General features: G+C 53.4%; 11 protein-coding genes across 11 annotated transcripts; 5 read left to right on the forward strand and 6 right to left on the reverse strand.

Annotated features, from left to right (window-relative positions):
• Positions 1–253: 253 nt before the first annotated feature.
• On the forward strand, positions 254–1,707 carry BO80DRAFT_436907 (uncharacterized protein; the record flags this gene model as incomplete). Its single annotated transcript, XM_025720981.1, has 4 exons — positions 254–514; positions 582–748; positions 816–1,232; positions 1,293–1,707. 4 exons carry the CDS (start codon positions 254–256, stop codon positions 1,705–1,707), a joined length of 1,260 nt encoding a protein of 419 aa, XP_025572833.1.
• Positions 1,708–1,872: 165 nt separating this feature from the next.
• Positions 1,873–2,649, reverse strand: BO80DRAFT_387399 (MARVEL domain-containing protein). The gene is made up of 3 exons (XM_025717054.1): positions 2,506–2,649; positions 2,233–2,454; positions 1,873–2,154 (listed from the first exon to the last, which is right to left on the reverse strand). Exons 1-3 carry the CDS (start codon positions 2,542–2,544, stop codon positions 1,909–1,911), a joined length of 507 nt encoding a protein of 168 aa, XP_025572834.1. The 5' UTR covers positions 2,545–2,649; the 3' UTR covers positions 1,873–1,908.
• Positions 2,650–3,064: 415 nt separating this feature from the next.
• On the reverse strand, positions 3,065–5,218 carry BO80DRAFT_427326 (S53 family peptidase). The gene is made up of 5 exons (XM_025719978.1): positions 4,305–5,218; positions 4,120–4,261; positions 3,978–4,071; positions 3,626–3,929; positions 3,065–3,576 (listed from the first exon to the last, which is right to left on the reverse strand). Exons 1-5 carry the CDS (start codon positions 5,201–5,203, stop codon positions 3,225–3,227), a joined length of 1,791 nt encoding a protein of 596 aa, XP_025572835.1. The 5' UTR covers positions 5,204–5,218; the 3' UTR covers positions 3,065–3,224.
• Positions 5,219–5,970: 752 nt separating this feature from the next.
• BO80DRAFT_412408 (uncharacterized protein) lies at positions 5,971–6,649 on the reverse strand. Its single transcript, XM_025718020.1, has 4 exons — positions 6,552–6,649; positions 6,371–6,453; positions 6,275–6,316; positions 5,971–6,217 (listed from the first exon to the last, which is right to left on the reverse strand). The coding sequence occupies exons 1-4, from the start codon at positions 6,618–6,620 to the stop codon at positions 6,097–6,099; spliced, it is 315 nt and encodes a 104-aa protein (XP_025572836.1). The 5' UTR covers positions 6,621–6,649; the 3' UTR covers positions 5,971–6,096.
• A 1,543-nt stretch (positions 6,650–8,192) lies between these two features.
• Positions 8,193–8,957, forward strand: BO80DRAFT_447388 (J domain-containing protein; the record flags this gene model as incomplete). The annotated part of the gene is made up of 1 exon (XM_025721603.1): positions 8,193–8,957. One exon carries the CDS (start codon positions 8,193–8,195, stop codon positions 8,955–8,957), a length of 765 nt encoding a protein of 254 aa, XP_025572837.1.
• Positions 8,958–9,600: 643 nt separating this feature from the next.
• On the reverse strand, positions 9,601–11,297 carry BO80DRAFT_457331 (putative MFS transporter; the record flags this gene model as incomplete). Its single annotated transcript, XM_025722226.1, has 5 exons — positions 9,601–9,887; positions 9,965–10,528; positions 10,589–10,724; positions 10,818–11,012; positions 11,064–11,297. 5 exons carry the CDS (start codon positions 11,295–11,297, stop codon positions 9,601–9,603), a joined length of 1,416 nt encoding a protein of 471 aa, XP_025572838.1.
• A 473-nt stretch (positions 11,298–11,770) lies between these two features.
• Positions 11,771–13,601, forward strand: BO80DRAFT_479729 (MFS transporter; the record flags this gene model as incomplete). Its single annotated transcript, XM_025723314.1, has 5 exons — positions 11,771–11,956; positions 12,017–12,186; positions 12,243–12,319; positions 12,377–12,790; positions 12,856–13,601. 5 exons carry the CDS (start codon positions 11,771–11,773, stop codon positions 13,599–13,601), a joined length of 1,593 nt encoding a protein of 530 aa, XP_025572839.1.
• Positions 13,602–14,239: 638 nt separating this feature from the next.
• On the reverse strand, positions 14,240–15,948 carry xanG (cytochrome P450 monooxygenase xanG; the record flags this gene model as incomplete). Its single annotated transcript, XM_025722227.1, has 4 exons — positions 14,240–14,296; positions 14,424–14,903; positions 14,958–15,553; positions 15,615–15,948. 4 exons carry the CDS (start codon positions 15,946–15,948, stop codon positions 14,240–14,242), a joined length of 1,467 nt encoding a protein of 488 aa, XP_025572840.1.
• A 281-nt stretch (positions 15,949–16,229) lies between these two features.
• BO80DRAFT_479741 (isocyanide synthase family protein) lies at positions 16,230–17,990 on the forward strand (the record flags this gene model as incomplete). Its single annotated transcript, XM_025723315.1, has 4 exons — positions 16,230–16,387; positions 16,487–16,908; positions 16,960–17,741; positions 17,928–17,990. 4 exons carry the CDS (start codon positions 16,230–16,232, stop codon positions 17,988–17,990), a joined length of 1,425 nt encoding a protein of 474 aa, XP_025572841.1.
• Positions 17,991–18,676: 686 nt separating this feature from the next.
• BO80DRAFT_325665 (UbiA family prenyltransferase) lies at positions 18,677–19,564 on the forward strand (the record flags this gene model as incomplete). The annotated part of the gene is made up of 1 exon (XM_025715158.1): positions 18,677–19,564. A coding segment is annotated over one exon (888 nt), but the record flags the coding sequence as incomplete, so codon positions are not given.
• Positions 19,565–19,661: 97 nt separating this feature from the next.
• aglA (putative alpha-galactosidase) lies at positions 19,662–21,459 on the reverse strand. The gene has a single exon (XM_025719979.1). It carries the CDS (start codon positions 21,418–21,420, stop codon positions 19,783–19,785), a length of 1,638 nt encoding a protein of 545 aa, XP_025572843.1. The 5' UTR covers positions 21,421–21,459; the 3' UTR covers positions 19,662–19,782.
• Positions 21,460–21,776: the final 317 nt, after the last annotated feature.

A 21,776-nucleotide genomic window follows, 5' to 3' on the forward strand; every position in this document is an offset into this window, starting at 1 on the left:
GATCGTGGCGATCCACATCGACTACCTTAAAGGGATTACAATATCAGGTTAATCTGCCTCGAGCTCTCTTCCCAACAAATCTGACAACTTTTCAACATATAAAGATCTGTTGCCTCAGTGCTCTACATACGCTGGACAAGTCATTCAATCCTCGTCTCAGTCCACCATTGCTTATAACCATCGACCACACTTTCATCTACTTCCCATTCAAGCCTACCAACATGCCAAACCCACTCACCTGTCTCCAATCCCTATGGACCCATCACCACTGGACCATCTCCTCCTCCTCCTCCTCCTCCTCCTCCTCCTCCTCCTCCTCCTCCTCACTGCCTACATCACCACGGTCCGACTCCTTCGCTACCGCCGAAAGCAAGCAATCGAAGCCCCCTTCCTCCACGGCAAAAGACCACTATCCAGCATGACAACCCAAGAAGCCCACACCATCATCACTCAACTCCAAGAACTCGAATTTCCATACGCCTTTAGCAAAGCTCGGAGGATCGCCCTGCTCAAGGTACCATCATCATCCCATCCTCATAGTATCACCCTCTTTACAATGCTGAATCTTGGTTTTGTTTCAGGCAGGAGGCATCCCAACCATGTCCCAACTCTTCGCAGCGACCGGACAAAACAATAAACGTAATTCGGGTAAACGCGCCGTAGACACGGAGGTTCTTCTCCGGGAGGTGCAGTCGAAGCCTAGAGACTCGGATCGGTATATAATGGCTGTGGCGAGGATGAACTATCTGTATGCTGACCACCACCCACCACCTTCGTTACACTCCCAGTTACTGAAATAAATGGAACAAAACAAGACACGCCCGCTACCGCGCAGCCCACAAAATCACCGACCCCGACCTCCTCCATACCCTCGGCGACGGGCTCTCCGAGATCCTCACCGTGATTTCCCGCGACGAATGGCGTTCTCTAACCGATGTAGAGAAATGTGCTCTAGGCATATTCCACAAAAACCTCGGTGAAGATATGGATATCCCTTTTACTTCGCTTTCTTCGCATGAGGAAGGCTGGCGCGATGGATTACATTTTGCGAAGGAGTTATGTGAGTGGACGATGCGGTATGAAGAGGATGTGGCCAGGCCGGTGGAGACGAATGATCGGTATGTGAGGGTTTATGTGGATGGGGGGTTGGAGAAGGTGCCGGGTTTCGTGAGGGGGGTTGTGAGGAGGGTTTTGGCGGCGCAGGTGGATGGGGTTATGAGGGGGGCTCTGTGGTTAGTATCTCTCCCTGTTGTGAGGTGGGTTATGGGGTTATCGGTGCTGATGTCGTGTAGGCTTGAACAACCTGGTCCAGTTCTGTTGTTCATACTGGGATGTATCCGACAAACTCGAAAGGTATTCCTGCGGTATTTGTCTCTCCCACGCTTTTCTCCCGTCAAGATCGTGCATGAGACAGCAGATCCGACGACAAAGCGATACTACTTTGATCGAAAGGGTTTGCAGCCGTGGTATATGCAGCCGAGATTCTGGGCCAGATGGGGACCTGGTGCGTGGTTGGTGAGGATACTCGGAGGAAAGGTCCCAGGTTCGCGTGGAGATCGGTATCAGCCGCAGGGATATGATTTGCTGACGATTGGACCGGAGCCGCAGAGGGGTAGAGGGGTGGAGGAGATGAGGGTTGATATGGATGTTATCAAAGAGAGGGCGATTGCTACGTGTCCGTTCTCGCATGCTAAGTCTGGGTTTTGATGGGGTGTTCGCAGTTTATATGTGGTACTAGATTATAGTTTACAGAGTTTGGGATCTTGTCTTTGTTGACCTGTCCCTTTCGATGCGTTATAGTAGTAGTTAGAGTACTGTGATTAAGTGCGTGTATTACTCTCCTTCCAAACACATATATCCCACCCCCCTCACAAACAAACCATCCCCCTCACCACTCCTGTGATAAATCTAAACATACCCCCCCTTCCTCCTCCTCAAAAACACCATCCCACAAACCGCCGCACAAACCGCAAACCCCAGAAACATAAACACCATATCCGCCTTGGCCGACGTACACCGACTATTCAACTTTCCCCCACTATACCAACAGATCGTCTTCTTGCCATCTCTGAAAGACCCGCCATTGATAATGGAGTTGGTGCATGAGGTTAGCTGGTTCGAGCAGTTTGTGTTGCGGAGGTAGACTGCGTATATCTATATTTACCCTATTAGCATGTGGATACTAGTATTGGATATGATGATGGGGGGGAAGAGGGGAGAGGTGGGACGTACAATCCCCCCAGTAACAAACGCCAACGACGCTAATCCATCAATCGCCCATGAGAGGAACGTTTGGAATGACTCGATGAATATCGCTGCCGCGCCGATCAGAGACGCGAGTGTGCCCAGACCGCCGGTGAAGGCTGCGTAGCCGGTGGCACCGGGGACGGAATTAATGTGTTGGCCTTTGGCGAGGGAGATGGAGATGCCGAGGACGACGACGGAGAAGACGAGCTATATTCCTGGTGTCAGGGTTGGTTGATGGAATGGTGGGGGCAGATGTACCTGGAAGGCGCGAAGGATTGCGATTATAAGAGGGTTCATTTTGTGTACCGCAGTGTCTCAGGTGGGTATGGACTGGATAAATGCGAAGGATGGGGGGAACACGGGGGATGGCACGTACCCTCCCTTTAAAGAGGTGATGTGTACCGTTTGAGCCTCAGCCTTGTCGCCCAAGACTCTTCGCACTGGCCCCTTCGCGCTGATTCCTATTCTGGGAATCACGTCCGGCTGTGTTGAGTCGCGCGCCAATCAGATCCGTGAGGGGTTTGTTTCCAGCTTGTGGGTGCATCGCGCTAATGCAGATCTTGTAGGGGTGCTCGTGCGTGAGAATTAAGGGTTTGGTGATTCGGTGTCTGATATCTAGAGAGAGGCTTTGCAGGAGTCGGGTACTGCCGCGGGCTTGTCTTGGGTTGGGGTTCGCATGTGATTGACAGGGGTTATTGTGGTAGAGATAGTGGTTATGGGTTGGATATGAAAGGGGTTCGTGGGTTGAGTCATCCTGGCGCTTAACTAAACCAAGCGGAGATATGTCCGTGTGAAGATAAGACCGATGCAAGGATAGCCTTCTCAATGAATTATTAATTTATCATAAAGACCGGCCTCCCCAGCAGTTACTGAAGTAAGTTCATCGGTTCGGCAAGATATGGAGAACAAGGATAGCATCATCAATCGCATCACAATGATATGTCATCACATATTATACACTCATAATTCGTCTTAGGCTAGAACGACAGCACCAACTGCCTCAACTTCTCAAAGTCAGGAAGACCCAGACCAGTAACCGGGTCCCATCCCACAGTGGCATTCCAGTGCGCCCACGGAATAATGCCCGCTCCAGCAACCGCCTCGTCGCTCTGGGGGTCGATGCCGTTGCAACCAATCGACTGACCCAGGGTCACGTCAGTCAGCGCCTTGTAACCCTGGCTGTAGAGCAGAGGGTTCAAGAAGCCCAGAGCGGGCTTGCCGGCGCGCAGACGGGCATCATTCAACAGGCCGATCAAGCCAGCGAATACCGGGCTGGCTGCGGAGGTACCGCCGGATCCATACAGATCGCCATACCAGACAACCTCGTACCTGTTCCAATTAGCATATATCCTTCGTGCAGAAGACAGAGTCTACTTACGCAGGCTCATAGCTGTGGGCTGAGACATCAGGGAATCCACGACCGCTAAAGTTGGCAAAGTGCGAGTAGTAGTGCTTGGTCTCCTTGGTGATGTGGTGGGCCAGGTAGTTCTGCACGGCTTCTCTCTGGAACCAGGCCTGCTCAAAGTAGTTGCTGAAACCACCCGAGCTGGCCTCCCAGGCGATTTCAGGGGCGTACGACATCGTGCCACCGACTGCCGTCACATACGGACAGGTGGCCGGGAAGATGGGGTTGAATTGGGGGCGGTTGGTGCCGTCTCCAGCTCGGCAGCCGGATCCAATGCCTGTTTGTGTTAGTCACGGTTGGGCAGGGCATCAGATAGTAGACGTACCCTCATCTCCAGAAGACTCCAGCACACTGATACCGCGGAGACCGACAAGGCCGATCAGGTTGCACACTCGCTTGGCGTAGTATTCCGGAACAGTCTACCTCTGTCAGCTAGTATCCCTCGAATATGCTCGAGGTCAGCCTACCTGTTCATCGTCGCCATAGGAGTTGGAAATCACGTTAGGCAGCGCCGAGTTGGGCTTGGAGAGCAGATACTCGTAGTACTGGAGGTAGGGCTCGTTCTCGTTATCGGCAGCACTCGGCTCATCGGGATCGGGGATAAAAGGACTACGCGGTCAGCATCGTCAACAAATCTGGGGGTTAAACTTACGGTGTGCCAGCAGTGATAAACTCGGTCACCGGCAGAGGGTGAGAAACGCCGACCAGCAGCTCAGCATCAATGTCCGCCTCGGTCACCGAGGCCGTCGACGCATTCTGGTCATTGGTGCCGCCGTTGATCAACTGAACGGCGAATTCCTGGTGACGAACATTGAACAGGTGCTCAAACTTGGCCAGATCGGCATAGGACGCCGACTCGTTCAAAAAGCTGGAGAATCCGACCTTACTGCCGGATGAAGCGCTCGGGGTGTAGTTGCCAAAGTTGTACATTTCCTTCAAGCAAGACAGAGTGATGAGATCGGCACAGGTTGAATAGTTGTAGCGCTTGGCCACATGGTTGCCCTCGATCTTGTACGATCGCTTAGCCAGGCCAGCACTGGTCTTCTCCTTGCCAAAAAAGGTCGTCGGGGAGATGAGATCGATCGAGTCGACCAAATGATCAGGGATCGAGTACTCCGTCGTGCGCAACTTCTGGGAGTAGCCGTTCTGGTAGTAGGAAAAGGTGGTGCTCAGGAGCTCATTGGCCTTGCCGACGGTGGTCGCAAAGTTGATCAGACTACCCTGGCGGGCAATGTGAGTGATGTTGGCACTGCGCAGCCAGCTAATGACGGCCTTGTCGCTGGCCACTGGGAACAGCGTGTCCACATCTTCCTGGTCGAGCCACTGACCATACTGAGCTTCCCTGGGAGTCGAGACGGCCTTCAGCTTGGACTCGAGCTGGTCGAGGTTCTTGCGGGCTAGCGCAATAGACAGGCTGACCTGATGATCGGCACCAGCATCTTCCAGATGATGCCAGCCCGAGGGAACAGCAGCGAGTTTTTCATGGACAACGGCGTTGGTAGAGGCGGCCAAAGAGCACAGCAGAGCTGTGTAGAGACCGGAGGAACGCATGATGGAGATGGCACGAGGCTGGTCTGTCAACCTGACCCCGGAGGCAGGCGGGGATTATAAGGCGCAGGCGGAAATTAGCCGCCCTTGCTTATCGGAGGGGGCAATAACATCATCGTGCTGCTGCAAGCACACGAGAGGGCCAGGCTGGGCTAATTTAGACCGATGGGGCTTGACGAAAGGTGTGATAGGTCCAACGGTTCTGCAAACGCACCCCAGACAGGCTGTCGTGATAAGAATGGGTCGCAACCCTGATTCCGCCCCGGAGTCCGACGGCGTGCCGATCAGCGACACCGTTTGCTACCTGCCCCTCGCAAATCACGCCACTTCTGCCGGTCTTGATTTACATCTCAGAAACTATCTTGACAATTAAATGATGCTGCGCGGTTCGGAGTATTCCCGACGGAGCCATGCTCAAGACTGGAACCTCGCGTGTAAGCGATGCCCTAAACTAGCGCGGTGAACAAGCATCGGCAGCCCCATCTCCCGGCCAGATCGGCATCATCACGCCAATAGTCGGTTGGCATGGTGGGGCTCGCCTAGGCAACCAGGACATTTTTTTCGCTTCTCTCGGGGTGTCGAGGGTCCAACGATTTGGTCATCTGGCTCGTTGTTAATTTTCGATTTATGCCAGTCAGTTGTCGGCTTCCATGGCAATCTTGTTTATGATGGGGAACGACCCGGGGCAGGGAAGAATCTCTGCTTTTACATAGTATACAGTTCGACAGCCGCAGTCATCTATCACATCCTGGTCAGTGGATCATAAAATTCTAGTGAGAACCATCTCATGGTCAAATTATTGCATGTTGTAAACCCTATGGACTAGTGTTTTCCGTGCCCCACAAATTGATCATGCACCATTAAACCATCGTCCATTCAATCACATCCTTGACCCCTCAGGAAGGAAAGCAGAAGATCGCCCCACTTATCGTCCCAAGGGTCTGAATGAACCGGCTATTTTGATAGCATCCCGGGCGATACCCTCCCGTGTTGTAGCTTCCGGTACATTCAGTATTGCTGCAGCGGAAACCCATTAATTCATCATATTTTCCCCAGAATCTAGCACGTACCTACCTATACTGACGACAGCCAACAGCAATGCTAATGTTGGTAGCCCTGGTGATGTTAGTGTGGGGTTTTCTGGCGTTTTCTCCGTAGCAGGTACTATACCCGGTTTCGTTAAGTGCAATGCATGTCTCGGCGTAGATTGGCGTCGGATCCACGGAACAGACTCGGAATTCCGTCGTGCTGCCCTAGTATTTGGTTAGTTCTTGGTGGGGGTCACTCAGGCAACGGTTGGGGTCTTTCATGTGGAGGAATGGGGGGTAATGAACATTGGGGCTGAGCATACAATTTGGGTCTGGTTCTGCGCCACGACCGCGGGAATCATCGTAAGCAGAACAGCCTTGAAGGAAACCATGATGTTTTCGATCGATAGGATTGCTTCGGATGCGCGAGCTGGTTGTCAGGGCAGTGAACATACGCTGCCTTTTATATTAACGTTTACCCCTAGCCGATTTTCTTGGCCTCGTAGTATCTTTCTTCATTCACATTCCAATATTCGGGATGTCAAGTCCCCAACCGCCCGGAATGCTCGCTGATAAAGACATGGACAAAGGCATTATTTTAAGAAGCAATCTCAGCTCCTTTGCAAACGGTTCAAAGTCTAATTGTGCCGATTAATCTCTTGACTGTTCCGTCGATGAGCAGCTACCTGCAAATCGTGGGTCCATGATTGAGGAAATGCCGAGGAATGTGGGCTATCCACAAAATTGTCCTACGTGACTCATGTCAGGTGTCAAATCTGTGGGGATAGCATCGAAAGTGTTGGCGGGGGCAACGATGACCTTAATTGCACTTCGTGTAAATAAACTGTTACTTGTCGTACATAGAGTGTCTCATGTCTGCTATTCTATTCTCAGGTCGATATAAAGCGAGGTCATACAAACTGAACATAGAGAGGCACTCCGGTAGTCGGTTGTCTAGGAGAAGGTCCCGCGCCACAGGAATGTATCTCATAACCATGCCCATTTCATTTAGGTTCTATTCCTTCATGTTCCTAATGACTTCTGATCTTAACTTTTCGTGAAATATTACATTCCCGCTGTGAATTGTGGCGAACTCACCACGTTGTCAGGGAAAGCTATATCAGACTCGAGCTTATTGCATTCTAGATCCTCGCCTACATGGAACACACTAGCATAACGTCCGGCCTGCTTCGTACTAGAGCTACTGTTATTCGATCAACCCCCTGAAAACACAAGGCCATCGCATGAATAATATGCATGATTCTGATATCTTTCCTACTCGATCTATCACAACTAGCTTGACTACCTAGAACAAAAACATTTTCCCTCTTCCCACCCTCTTCCTACTTCTGCCCCGGCCTTTGCTCAGGATGTCAAAACGATTATCCTTGTCGTTATTCACTTGAGCATAGTCTAGGAAACAACCCGATTTTCAGAACTTGAGCATAAATCCTGCGGTCGGGTATGGATGCGGCATAAACAATCAGTGTAGATCGCCGGGATCCAGGTACGACTGAGGAGAAAGAGGGGTTATACGCGTGCGACTACAGAAGATGATAGACACGTTCGTCTGGCCTGAGCCGAGAGCAGAAACGTTAGTATCATTGTTCATCATGGATCTAATCGCTCGAGATATGCGCGCAAATCCGCTCACCTGCATGAGCTGTTTCATCCATGCAGCTGTTCGCTCGCTGATACATATGCTGTTGTACAAGGGGTTGCCAAAACCCCTCAAACCCTCGCAACTAATGTCGGAATGGCAGTTGATCGCGTTGCATAACCTGCATTGTCGCTAGAGTGGGTGTTCACCATCTATGTCCTTCGCGACCGTAGCGCCGTAAATACCCAAGATTGTGCTTCAACCAAGGTCCGATACTTACATGCTGTACTTCCAGCCCTCCTCGCATCTATAAGGATCAGGCCGAATCCCGCCTCCCATCATCCCCGCACTCTCACCAAAGAGTATGGAAATACGTATAACCCTCCCACTCTCCACGATCCTCACATCCAGCCACCTCTCCCTTCGTTCCCGACGCGCATCCATTCACGGCCCCTCCATCCGACCTCTCCACGGCGACGCCAACCCCAACCATACCCAACAACCCTCTTTCCCGCCCTGGCCATCACCATTAGACTTAACGCCGTACAGTATTCTCGGCCTCCACCCAAGAGACCCCTATACCAAAACCGCCTTCTACAAACTAGTCAAGCTCTACCACCCAGACCGATACCAAACCGTCCCATCTGATCTCTCCCCGACAATCCGCGAACATCGCTACCGCCTCGTCGTCGCGGCACATGAACTCCTCTCTAATCCCCAGAAACGCCTCGCGTATGACCGCTATGGGGTGGGATGGCGTGGACAGGGTCCCCCACGCACGGCTCGTGTCTCTAGACATCCCAACCATGCTACCAGCCACGGGACGGAGGGAGAGAATCTTCTCCCGCATCCGCGCCTAGTCATCCTATTCCTCGTCATCGCTTTCTTCCTCCAGAGCTGTCTATTTGTCGTCCGGGCCCAGAAGGCTGAGATGCACGCGAGGCAGGTCCATGTCCAGTCTCAGCGATTGCTGGATCGGCGTCGGAGTCGGGCTGCGGGACTGGGGGGATTAGGGATTCAAGTTGAGAGGTTTCTGCTCAAGAGAGATCCTAGTGGGTTGGGGGTGACGGGGCAGGAGGCGCTGGTTTATCGGGAGATGCTGCCTTATTGTACCTTTGGTGGGGCTTGAGATGTGCTGGGGTGGATTGCTAAGTTTAATTGTTGGTATGGAGGAGCATGCAGGACTTTACTGACTTCCCATTAACGACAGTGAGGGGATACCGGGGGTAGAGTCTGGGCAGGACACGGATACGCAGGGATGTATAGACAACTAAGATATACCTGTGCTGGACGGCAAGGACATATAACATCCCACGCCGTACTCGGCTTTTGTCTGTTTTATCATGTTGCTCGCGGCTGCCTATCAATCTTGTCTGTCCGTTCAGTGCTATGTACGATGTATCCGCAGCCACCGAACTCTGCGTCTCAACGATGACATTATACACGAGCACGAATTGTGAGCTCTTAGACAGAATCAATCAAAGATATCAGGCCTGTTCGACTTCTAGATTTAGAGCATACCTAAGTTAAATTGTTGTGTTGAGAAATCTATTAGGAGTCTTGATCTTGCGTTCTATCTGACCCATCAACTCATAGCCGCCCAGTGAAGCTCGTCCATCATGTTTCATCCAACGTCTTCCATGCCCATACATACTGACGACGGGTATAACAATATAGAGAGGAAATTTCGACTAACCTCGCAGACAGCGATACTGACCCGAAACTACCGAAACATAAATGCGAATCGCAAGCAACACGACCACCCCTCGTCATCAACTCCTCGTCATCTTCATCTCTCTCTCCCTCCGCCAACGAGGCGATTGCGTCCTTAGCACCAACAACATGCCCCCGACCCCAATCAGATTCAAAAACCCCAACCCTAGAAAACAATATCCCCATCCCATCTTCTGCATCAACGGCCCAATCACCACCGCAGCGACCGCAGCCCCGGGGCTGCGCAGCATATTCCCCAAGGCAAAGGCGCCAGCCGCTTGATGAGCCACGCACGAGGTCAAAAAGGCATTCGAGGCGACGAACATCCAGGACATGCCGAAGCCGACTGTTTGCATCAATTGTGTTAGTTGCCACTCTGCTTTTTTTCTTAGGGCTTGGGGGGTTGGGGATGAGGGTGCTGACCAAAGAAAGTCGAGATGAGCGTGGCAGCCGGATGCACAGCATCCCTTACAAAGAACCCAAACAGAATAAGCCCCGCCGAGGCGACTCCGAGACCCCAGATCTGATCACCTAGACGTGACTCAGGTGTCACCTTGTCCTCGCCGACCCTCTGGACCAGCCGCCTCCGTTGCCAGTCCGAGAACCGGCCCCCTGCCAGAGAGCCTATTACCATCGCCACGCCGACGACGACATACCCCGCGCCAACGGCACTGGTCGACCAGTGGTAGACGTCTTGGAGGGCTGTGGGGAGTTGGATGGCGATGCAGAAATAGGAGGAGTACAGCAGCGCGGTGTTCATGCAGGCGATCCCAATCGGGGGGTAGGAGAATAGACGCCAGTATCCTCGTAAGGTGGGCTTCGGAGGGAGTGGTCCTCGTTCATGCTCCGGAGCTGGCGGGCATGTCCACCGAGGAGGCCAGAGAATCCAGCTTTTGCCTTCGTAGAGACTGCCGTTGCCGACCCGGGCGCGGAGGGTTTCTGGGAGGTACAGGAGGAGGAGGAGCCATAGTGCTGTGCCAGAAATTGCTGCGGCGTGGTTACATTAGTCAGTCTCTAGACGCCAATGGCCGGAGGATGAAGACGTACTGAGAAACCCGAATATCCATCTCCAGGAGGTGTTTCCCGCGATGGCCCCTCCCAGCAAGGGCCCTATGATCGGGCCACATTGTGGTCCGAAGAGAAAGTAGGACATTGCTCGACCGCGCTTTTTGGGTTCGACGATCTGCCACCAGTCAGTGTGAGCCCTGTTAGCTTGATGACAGTCAACAGCGTCAATAGCAAGTGAAAAACAAGGGGTTTGGGGCGAGAATCTCACATCCGCCACAGTCCCCGCGCCCATCGAGACGACAGCCGATGATCCAAATGCCTGTAGGAGTCGAAGAACGATCAAGGCGCCATAGTTAGCGGGCAAGGCTGCCAGTAGGACATTCGCCCCGATGTAAATCAAGATCGAGATCAGGTATAACGGTCGTCGTCCGCGGCGGTCCGCGAAGCCGGACCAGAACAAGGGCTACTGAGTATGAGAGAATGTAAGGGATATCACGTTACAGGAACAACTCACTCCAAAAGCAAAAACGACCATAAAAACCGTGACTGTCACATCAATCTCGGTCTTGGTGACATGAAATGCATGCTCCAGGACTGGCAAGGCGGGCAGATAGATATTGCCCGCCAGAGGGCCAAAGACACCCGCAACCGTGATCAAGCCCAGAACGAGTCTCTGTCTCCCTTCCGACAGGACAGTGTATGGCTGGGGTTGCTGCTGCACTTGGGGCAGCTTGCGCTGGTCGGACATGCTGGGAATGCCTCGTCTTGGCACGAGCCCTAACCCCTATCCGATCGGTCACTCTTGAGCCTGACTCTCGCCTCGTGCAGAGTCTACTGGTCTTGTAATAGAAAGACAGATGTCACCCACAGCACAGTCATTTACTAGTTGGTCCAGTGGAATATTCCACCCCAAGTGGGGCGACCCGAAGCCCGCATGAAGCGGACCGCATCCTGCGGCTAATAATTTGCGCATATTCTCTCAGCTGCCTCCAAGGTCCTGCACGTGCTTGCCCTGGGTGAAATGGCTCAAATCACCTCAGTTGCTCGCTAGGATGCAGCTTGGCAAAGTATACATTTAGCGAAGCCTGCGTAGAGCGGTTTCCACCGCATTTGACCGGGGAGTGGCGCGTAAACCAACATCTACGCTGTCTATCAACGCACCACCGGGCGGCTCATGGACTGTTTTCAGTCCTAGTGTTAGCTACCTTTCGAGTGCCCATCATGTCCCAGAACCCTGAATCTTGTGAAGAGCGTGGATCCGTGCTCGAACACAGTACCAGCCCTAAGACTTTGGGGGCCCGGGAAGCCGTTGTCTCCGACGAGGTGGAAGCCAACGACCCGTCGCAAGGCCATGGTCGCTTCAACTCCAAGCGCGCCCTCTGGGGGTTCCTTGTTCTCTGCTTCTCGGTCAGCATCAGCCATACCATCAACGGAAGAACAATAGCAATGCTGACGAGATCTTCTCAGACCGGACCGACATCCGGAATGTCTACAACGTATGCATCCGCGGCCATCCTGTCTGCTGCCAATGCTCTAGGGCACCAAGCAGGATCCAACAAGCCGTGTTCCACCCGGGGCACCAACATCAGTTGCTTGGTGAAATTTGGTGCCGGTGAAATTGATTATGCCAGTTACACGTGAGATTTAGCAAACATCCAGAGGCATAGGGCCAGCTTGTTCCTAACAGCAGCAGATTATACCTCCGCGCCATTGCGAGGGCCACCGAGGGCGTCCTGGCTATATTCACCGCAGGTATTGCCGACTATTCTGGTACGTACTGGGAGCAATCGACTCTCCTTCAAGTCATACTTACTAAATCTGCCTCAGACTACCGCAAGACCATGATGATGTCCTCCATCTTCCTCTTTGGCGTCTTAGCCCTCCCATTCGCCGGCCTAACCGCCCAGACCTACAGCCATCTCACTGCGTTGGCCGTGCTGTACTGCTGCCTCACCACCGTCCAAGGCATCTACACCGTCATCGAAGGCTCCTACATCCCCATCTTCATGCGCTCCACCGGCTGGTTCCGAACCTCGATCGTGGGCCGCAGCGACGCCAGCCCGGAAGGCAAGATCTGGCAGAAGGGTGTCTCCGTCAGTGTCTTAGCCCTCGTCGCCAGCAATGTCGGCGCCCTCATGGCTCTAATCATCGGCGTCATCCTCGTCTACGGCCGAGGTTCCTACGTCAAAGTAGGATACTTCAATTACCTCCTCGCCATTACCATCGCCGGCTGCATCACCAGTAAGCCCCCCACCCCTTCCTCATGACCGCACCTCCCAACTAACCCTCCACCTCCATTCGGATAGTCCTATTCGCCATCCTCGGCCACATCCTCCTCCCCAACATCCAAGGAAAACCCCTAGCGCATAAACGCGACGCCCTCCCCCTCCCCCTCCGTAACTGGCTCCGCCTCCTCCGCCACGCCCCCCACTACTCCGAAGCCTTCAAGCTTTGCATCGGCTGGGTCCTGTGGAACACCGGCTACACGAACCACCTCACCCTCGTCTCCGCCTTATTCCTCGAAGTCACCGGCTTCTCCCGCAGCTCGGGCGTCTACTCCGTCTGGTCCTTCACGAGCGTGATTTTCGCCTGCACGGGTAGTCTCACTTTTCTCTTCCTCTACCCGCGCGTCCATCTCCCAGTGAAATCCTGGGCATATGTCCTCCTCACCATCAACATCCTCTGCGTCCTCTGGGGCTGTCTCGGCATCAACCCCCACGTTCCTATCGGATATAAACACCAGGTGGAATTCTGGATCGAACAGGTCCTGTTCATGTCGAGTAGTAGTGCCTTGCGGGCGTATAATCGGGCCATCTATTCATCGTTGATTCCGAAGCACGCCGAGGCGCAGTTCTTTGGGCTTGAGATTACGTTGGATTTGGCGACGGGGTGGATTAATCCCCTCGTCATGGGGGTTATTCAGGATCGGACGCATAATTTGCGCTTTCCGATGATTCCGAATTTGTTGTTGATGGTCGTGGGGTTGGGGTGTTATGTTTGGGTGGATATGGGGAGGGGGTTGATGCAGGCGAGGGTGCCGTTGGGGTTGTGAGGGGTGGAAGGGTGGGGAGAATGGTGGTTGTTGGTGTGGGATTATACTGGGGTTGTTCGTGTGGGATTCGGGGGGTGATGGGATATGGGTTTTTGGTGAGGAGTGTTTACGATGGGGTGCTGGGTAGTTACATTCTGGGGATGCACTACGGCTTAGTTACTAATTGAATACTTGGAGCCACTGTTGAGCTGGTTCGGCCAATGGTAGAGTTTGAGAAGCAGGTTAAAGAGTCAATGGGGGTAGACAGACTCCTCAGCCAGACTTGGGAATGGTATACGAGATTGGGGAGAGATCGGAATGTAACCAGCCGGAGAATACATGGGTTACTTGAGCGCCACAGCATGAGGCTGCGCGCAGAAGAGACAGAATTGTCGAGTTTACTATCAACATCACTACCAGACCGACGGCGATCGGTACATGACTGGATGAGTATATTGTCTAGGTGAGTGCAGGAGGCCAGCATAGCAATTAGGGCTGGAACCAACCCGACAACACTGCATGTGCAGCAGGCATACAGAACACTCTCCAGGCCATGCCATGGAACCAAACAAGGAGAAATTCCCTCTAGCGTTAACACACGGGCCCACTCCCCCAAGGTACGTCTCGCTTGCTCCTTCTGACCGGCTCAGCACTAGCAATCAATCCTCGCACGGACTGAACACTACTCGTAAGCCACGAGGATGGAGTGGTCCCGCCTAGAACACCGAGACGAGTCAGACCAGAACGCAAATCATGCCCAACATTCCCCCGGCAACCTATACGAACGCCGCCAGGTCTCGAGACGTTGAGCCACAGCCAGAACGGGTATGGGGGGACACTCACTGGCGCCATTTGATCCTTCCAGTCCGGATCCAACCTCCACTGCAATTGGTGGATCAATACGAATAGCATCGTTCGGATCTCCAGCATGGCAAACTTCTCTCCGAGGCACGCGCGTGCCCCACCGTGAAAGGAAATGAACGCCGCTCGGGCTTTCATCTGGCGATAGGTTTGGGAAATTTGCTCATGGGTTACGCCCCAGCGCGTGGGCTCAAAGTCGTTGGCCGTGGGCCCCCACGCCTCGGGGTCCCGGTTGGTGGCGTAGCTGTGGTAGCCGACGTAGGTGCCCGCTGGCAGGTTGAGGTGCCCTCCCAACTGAGTGGGCTGGGATACGCGGCGGTTGATTAATTGGGAGATGGGAGGGAAGAGGCGGAGACATTCAAGGATGGTGGCGGTCAGGTAGGGCAAGCGCGTCCAGTCCGGGCGTGGAACCACCAGTATGCCGGAAGACCGAATCTCCTCTCGTAATCGGGCTTGGACGTTCTATAAACATTATTAACGAGCAGTGGGCTTGGTCAATGGCATGCCGGGACCTACTGGGTACTTGGCGAGGAGGTACAGCGTCCAGATCATCAGCAGCTGAGGATTCTCCTGTCCAGCCACATACAGAACCATCAGGTTGTCGCGGAACTGCCGGTCTGTGAGTAATCCGTCTTGCCAGGCATGGATTAGGTGGGTTCCTGCACTGCCATCCCGTCCGTCACCTTGCAGGATGCTCGCCTGGAGCATGGCGGCGAATTCTCGCACCAATTGGCGCGCCCTTCGGCGGGACGGGATGATGCAGCTCAGGCGATCCAGGACCGGGAAGCTCATGTAGAGGGGTTGGAATAGGTATCGCTTCAGGGTGAGCTGGACCTGGTGGAGAGGGACTGGTTCGCGGCTCATCATTTTCTGGGCCAATTGGGGTTGGCCAAGGACGAAATGCAAAAGGTTCGCACTCGAGTACCGCTGGAGGGGCTCTTGCACAAAAACCCCACGAGGGTCCTGACCCCCCTGGAGCCCGACAAGGATGGAGCACAGCTGTCTTGCACGCTCCAGCATGGGCTCGACGTCAAATGTTCCTGTCAGGCCGGGCCCAATCACAGCGCGATATTGTCGCCATTCCTCGCCACGTGCCGAGATGATGTTGGATCCTAGAAGAAATCTGCTCAATTATGCGCTCAGGATTGGAAGGAACGGTGGTGCGACTCCTACCGAGAAATTCAGCCAGCACACTGTAGGGAATCTTCTTCTGATTGCCGCTTTTGTGGTAAATCTGTTCCTGCCTTAGTACCTCGGCCACAAATTCTGGACGTTGTACGAGCACGTTCCACTGCCCCCCGAAGAAGATTTTGACAGCTCCCTTGTCATGTAACCGTGGTGCGATGTAGCGGCGGAAGAGTCTCTCCTGGTCGACGTCCATCACCAGGGGTAACAATGTTACCCAGAACGGCACGGCTCCGATGCCATGAGGTTGACGAGGCGGGGCTAGATAGTGTTGGTACAGTCCGACCAGAGACAAGATGAGTACAAGGGCCAATGAGAACATGGCGCTGGTGGTCGAGCTAATGAGGAAGCAGCATCCGGGAGATGAAAAACACTGTGCCATTGCTTTGTCCTTGGACCTCCTTTATAGATTGGTTGCGTCAACCAAGCCTGACTGAGACTTCCATCCCGTTCCTCCGACCATTTAGAAGTGTGGGCTATAGGGCTTGCCTCACAGGGTCCAGCGGCTGCAACCCTGCAACACTAGGTAGTCAGCGCATCTATTTGTTACCCCTAATTACCCTATAACCTGACGCATCTAGGTCGGTTTATCTTCACTTACCCATGGAAGACAGCGCCTTTTACGCCCGGGCAGTGGCCTGTTACATACGATCCCACCAGGGCGACTTGCTCCGATGCCTAGGACATGATTCTGCCAGCGTGAAAGAAGTGTGGCTGACCATCCGACCATTGCTTGTCTCACGAAAGCCAACGGACTCATGGTGCGTGCTGTCCTCGGTGTTTTGCAACGGGATGCCCGTCTCTGTGTATGAGTTGCACGGGCAGCAGCAGGTTCTGGGAGTGATCGTACACGGTACCAGTGATCTGCCCGAGTTGGACGGGGTCTTTGCCCGGTTACTCCTCACACACCTGGAGCGATACGCCAGCCAACTTGCGATGCCAGCATGCTGCCATCCCGAACCGCTTGCAAGTCGTTTGGCGGATGTCTGCGAGAATGAGCTTCTTTTTCAGCCTCCCGGTTCACAGTGGCAGTCGAAGGGGAGAGTCCAGATGCTGGAGAAAATATCGTTCTTCACGGCCCGCCAACTGCCCGTCTTGATGTGCCTCCCAGCCTTTCCCTGCAAATCCTCGAACCCTGATAAAGTTGGCTGTCATGCCCCGGATCGCGGGGAAGAGTTGGCCTTGCGCCGCCTGCATCATGTCCTGCATCAGATGCAAGAAATCTACCCGCCCGGGGCATCCATCTGCATTATCAGCGATGGACACGTCTTCAGTGATTGCAGTGAGTTGTCGCCATCTAACCGAGACATATATGTAATAACCACGCATCCAGTTGGAGTCGACGACCAGCAGGTGGACGAATACGGGGCCCGACTGCAGGAACTCAACCGCGTCATTGGCGGCTCTGATTCCAACCGCATCACCTTTCTGGCCTTGCCTGACCTGCTCAGCGACTGCCCACGTTTCGACCTGCAGCCACTGCCGCATTACCTTGGCACGAAAATTTCCACCGAGTCCGAGCTCTGCCGCCAAATGTTAATGCAGGCCTGTCAGACCAGCGCTGATACACTGCGCAGTCAGATCGCGGCTCAGGATCCCTCAATCCTAGCCCTATACCGCGGCGTTTCCCGCTTCATGTTCGAGGATCTTCAGCAACAGTCAAATACCCAGGGTCTTTCACGAAATCAACGCAAAAAGCTGGCTGAAAAGGTGTCCTTCGAAATGATGCTACGCAACCAGGCCTACTCCAACCTTGTCGAGCTCTTCTTTCCCCACTTCATCCGACTTTCAATCCATTCCCATGTCAACTCCGGTCCTAAATTCGGCATCTGTCTCTTCGATCGTGCCTCGACCCGGGTGGTTGGCAGCGTGGATGATCTGGCGAGTGTGGATTTCTCTCAGGCGTCGCCGGACCTTTTACATATCCCCACTCCATGGCATAACTGCATTTTTCAGCTCGCAGGACACCCGGGTATATTAGTGACCAAGGCCAGGGTTGTACGAGACGCTATTCGATTCGGCCAGATTCTCGGCGAATGGATACCAGAGGATTTGGCAGCCGGCCGAGGGGGCTATTTTGCTCTACGCTGGCCAGATATGCCCAAGCAGGCGACGGTGATGGAGCAGGCTGTTGAGAAGCGAAGTTTGAGTCCGTATCCCGCCTTCTCGGGGAGTGAGGGAAGATCGTGTTCATGGTGGGGTCGTCTGAGAGGGTTTTGGCTATATCTTCCCTTCATCCGTAAGATGCCATCTGGGGGAAGTAATGTATAGCAGTTTTGGGAATACCTAGCGTTTGTTTAGTTATGTTGTGAACTCCCAGATATAATCAGAATGAGTGTTTATAATCACGCGGCGCAGTCATAAGCCCAAGTACAGCCGAAACGCCACCATGCATGATAAACCCAACAGGGATACGTGATAACTATTCATATCTCGATCTGACACCGGCGAAGTCGGCGAACAGAAAAGGCCTAGACCAGATACACCACTACACTAGAACAGGTGCTGATCGGATAACCCGGAATCCTTCAGCGCGTTAATGTGATAGGCAACATGAAGAAAAACAAGAGGTATATCCACTATCAAATCACGTAATCTGATTGATACGGCCACAATGAGTGAGATGTGCAGTTAGGCACTCCGCGCTAAACTATAACTGGTAAGCATTTCTGCAACTGATAGCTGTGACGCAGAATCAGGCGTCCCGCTTACCGTCACATTATGTGATTATTGACTGGAATCAAGATCTGGACAAGCTTTTGTTTATTCCTTGGGTGATGGTTGAGGTTGTTGCATTCGGATAATGTCCGTTAGACAGCGGATAGCTTAGCCGGTTGGAGTTATATATAAACCCCTGCACAATGCACCCTACCTAGTTGAAACTTGCTTCAAGAACACCTCAAACATACCCTGATAGCAAATCGTATTGCTAACCCTCTATCGCTCACAAAATGAAGAGTCTCCCCCCAACCTCACCCACCATATACACCGACCTAATCCCACCCAATATCAAAACCCAAACATCAACCCTCCTATCCCTCCTCACCACCGAATCAACAACCACCTACCACCTCCTCAAATCCAACCTCGGCGCCGGCGTCCTCCTCTACCTCTCCGCCGCCTGCACCCGACTCCTCCCACCACCCGAACTCTCCCTCTTGCCCCTACTCCAAACACTCACCAAAGTCCTCTTCATCTCCACATGTCACCAATACTCCTGGGATATCGTCAACCAACTTACCTCCGTCGACGAGGACAGGATTAATAAACCACACAGGCCGATTCCAGCTGGTCGACTTCGCTTGGCGGCAGCGAAGTGGAGATGGTTGATTAGTTGGACACTTTCCCCCGCCATCATTTATACATTTCTGAACACTCAAGCGCTGGTTATATTCCTCCTTTCGGAGGTGCTGATCGGCATATACTACGTCTATCCTCGCCTCGACCACTGGATATTCCGGAATATATTCCCCGCTCTGTGGACGTTCTTCTCGTTTCGGTTGCTGGATAGTATTATCTGTGAGACGTATCCACAGTTGTCGGCTCATCCGAAGATAGATATCATTCTCTCGCTATGGGTTCTCAGCACGATTCACATCCAGGAGTTTCATGACGTGGATGGTGATCGGAAGATAGGGCGGAGGACGCTGCCGGTGGTGTGTACTGGGTCTGGTATGAGGGTGTTGAGATGGGTAACGGCGGCGCTGATTATTGGTGGTGGGTTAGGGGTGGTTGGGTGGGGGTGGGTGCGGTTTTTGAAGACATTTCCGGCTGATTTCAGGGGAGTTGGGTTGGTGCTGACGGGGGTGTTTCATTTGTTTGGGGCGGTGGTGGTTGGTGTGAGGTGTGTGAAGAGGACGTCGCCGGATGGGGATGAGAGGACGTATAAGGTGTTTTATATTTTGACGGCGTATTGGTTGGTGTATTTTTTGTCGTTGATTAATGGGGCCATGGCTGAGGGGCTGAAATAGGGTTATGAGATCGGAATAGATGTCCTGTGTTCATTCCATTTGGCTGTACTAGACTCGCCCTGTTGTTCTGTTCGGTTCTATAGAACTGTACCATTCACGCCGGTAATGTGGACTAGCCTAGCATTTCATCTTCCACAGCCCTAAGGAAGCCATATTGGCGTGGCACTACATATGTTGGTCTATTCTTAAGCCCCCGACGACAGCTGAACACCACTCGGCAGACCGAAGACCTGGCTATTCCTTTCATCACCACACGTCTTCAACTGCACCGGCCCCTCCGTCAAACAGCCACCCGTGTTTACATTCTTCAGATTTCCTGTAACGGCATATGTCCATTTCTGAGCGTCACTCCCGCTCTTATCGCAGGCTTGCAGTTTCACCGCATCGCCATCAGCAGCCAAACATTGTCCGGTAGACGAAAGTGGACAAATGGTACCAGACGATGTGACCTGCCATATCTGCGAGGTTTGTCCGCTGCAAGACTGGAACGTGACCGAGCTTGAGCTGGCCGTTAAGCAGTGCCCTGATGCTGTGTTGAATACAAGGCCGGTTGGCACGACTGCAGAGCACGCCTTTGGTAGACTGATTCGGTAGACCACTGTTGCGTGTGTTGCTAGTTGAACAGCGATGTGACTGCTGACCTTCTGGACGCTGCCGTCCCATAGATCGTCTGCGGTGTACGTGCAGCCAGTCCTGGTGAGGCCTAGCCACTCGATCGGGACATCAGTCTTTACGGTTGTGTTCCCCCGATTCAGCACTGTGAGTAATCGGTCACCATTCGCCAGGCTCCGGGTCAATATATCCAGCGTATCGTCGCGACTGGCTAACGTAGCCTGCTGCGCCAATTCATCCTGATCCACCGTAATCAGAGCCTTATTCGACAGATAGGCCATGTCATCCTTCGACAACGCTGGTATATAAGCACTGATGATTAGCGGAGCCGAAAACGAGGCCCAGAGTGCAAAGTGCGACCGCTTTTCATCCGCCGTCAAGCCTGGATGGTCGGGGATGAGAAAGTCCGGGTCGTTAAAGTACCCTGGAGCCTGATAGCGCGCCAGAAGGGTATTATAGTGGTAATTATTCATGATGCTATCCCATGCACTGCCGGCTCCACTGTAGACAAGAATATCGGTCGAGTGTCGCGCCAGCTCTCCGCACACGGGAACCCAGTCCATCACGGTGTACCAGTCTGTGCGGTTTTCGGTGCCCGCAAAGTAGGCCGGGGCGGACTCGGAGAAGATGAGGGGATGTTCCATGCGGTCGAGAACTACGTTCCAGTGTCCGTAGCGGTGTTTGTATTCCTCTTCGAGGGTCCTGCCGTGCATCGCGTAGACGTTGCAGCCGTCGACCTTGACGTAGTCGACGCCCCAGGAGGCGAACGTGTTGGCATCCAACTCCTCGTGATGGTACGAGCCCGGGTATCCCCCGCAGGTCAGGTTGCCTGCGTCTTCGTAGATGCCAAAGTAGAATCCTTTGGTTTTGAGGTAGTTTCCGAGCCACGGGAGGCCGTGAGGGAATTTAGTCGTGTTCCATTGGAGGGATCCATTGTCGGCGCGCTGATCGGCCATCCAACAGTCATCCAGGTTGATGCGATTGTATCCGGCGTCGCGCAGACCGTTGGATGCCATTGCATCGGCTGTCTCGGTGAATAGGGTCTCGTTGAGGTCGCACATGAAGCGGGCCCAATTGTTGAACCCCATGGGCGGTGTTGGCAGGAGGCTGGGTCGCTCGATGGAGCCATACACTAGGGGTAATATGGCTGCCAGGGCCGCAGTAAGGAAGAGACCATTTGGTAGGCGATTTGTGGTGTCTTTTCTCCTCATATTGCACGACTCTGTTACTGGGTACTGTGAAGTCCCAAAAGGTGGCCCGGGACCTAGATTTCGAAAGGAATTCCCCGAGCTTTTAAGCGAGGCCAACCCTGCAAAGGCCGTCCTATTGCAAAGAGAGCTTTGCTGACAGCCCTTGTCATCCCCGCTCAGACGGAACCTTGCAGCTACTTGCATCGATGCCACGGTGCCATTGGAGCTGCAGGTCGCGGAGGCCAATTCCAATCATGTCCGTCGGCTTATCTCCCCCGCAGACGGCGAGTTGTCTCATGTTCATTGGTGCATCTGATAACAGGGAGACAGTGATGTGGCTTGGAGTGTCGTACGGTCGTAGATATACTCAATGGTTG

The sequence above is a fragment of the Aspergillus ibericus genome (assembly GCF_003184845.1).
Source record: "Aspergillus ibericus CBS 121593 unplaced genomic scaffold BO80scaffold_35, whole genome shotgun sequence".
NCBI lineage: Eukaryota > Fungi > Ascomycota > Eurotiomycetes > Eurotiales > Aspergillaceae > Aspergillus > Aspergillus ibericus.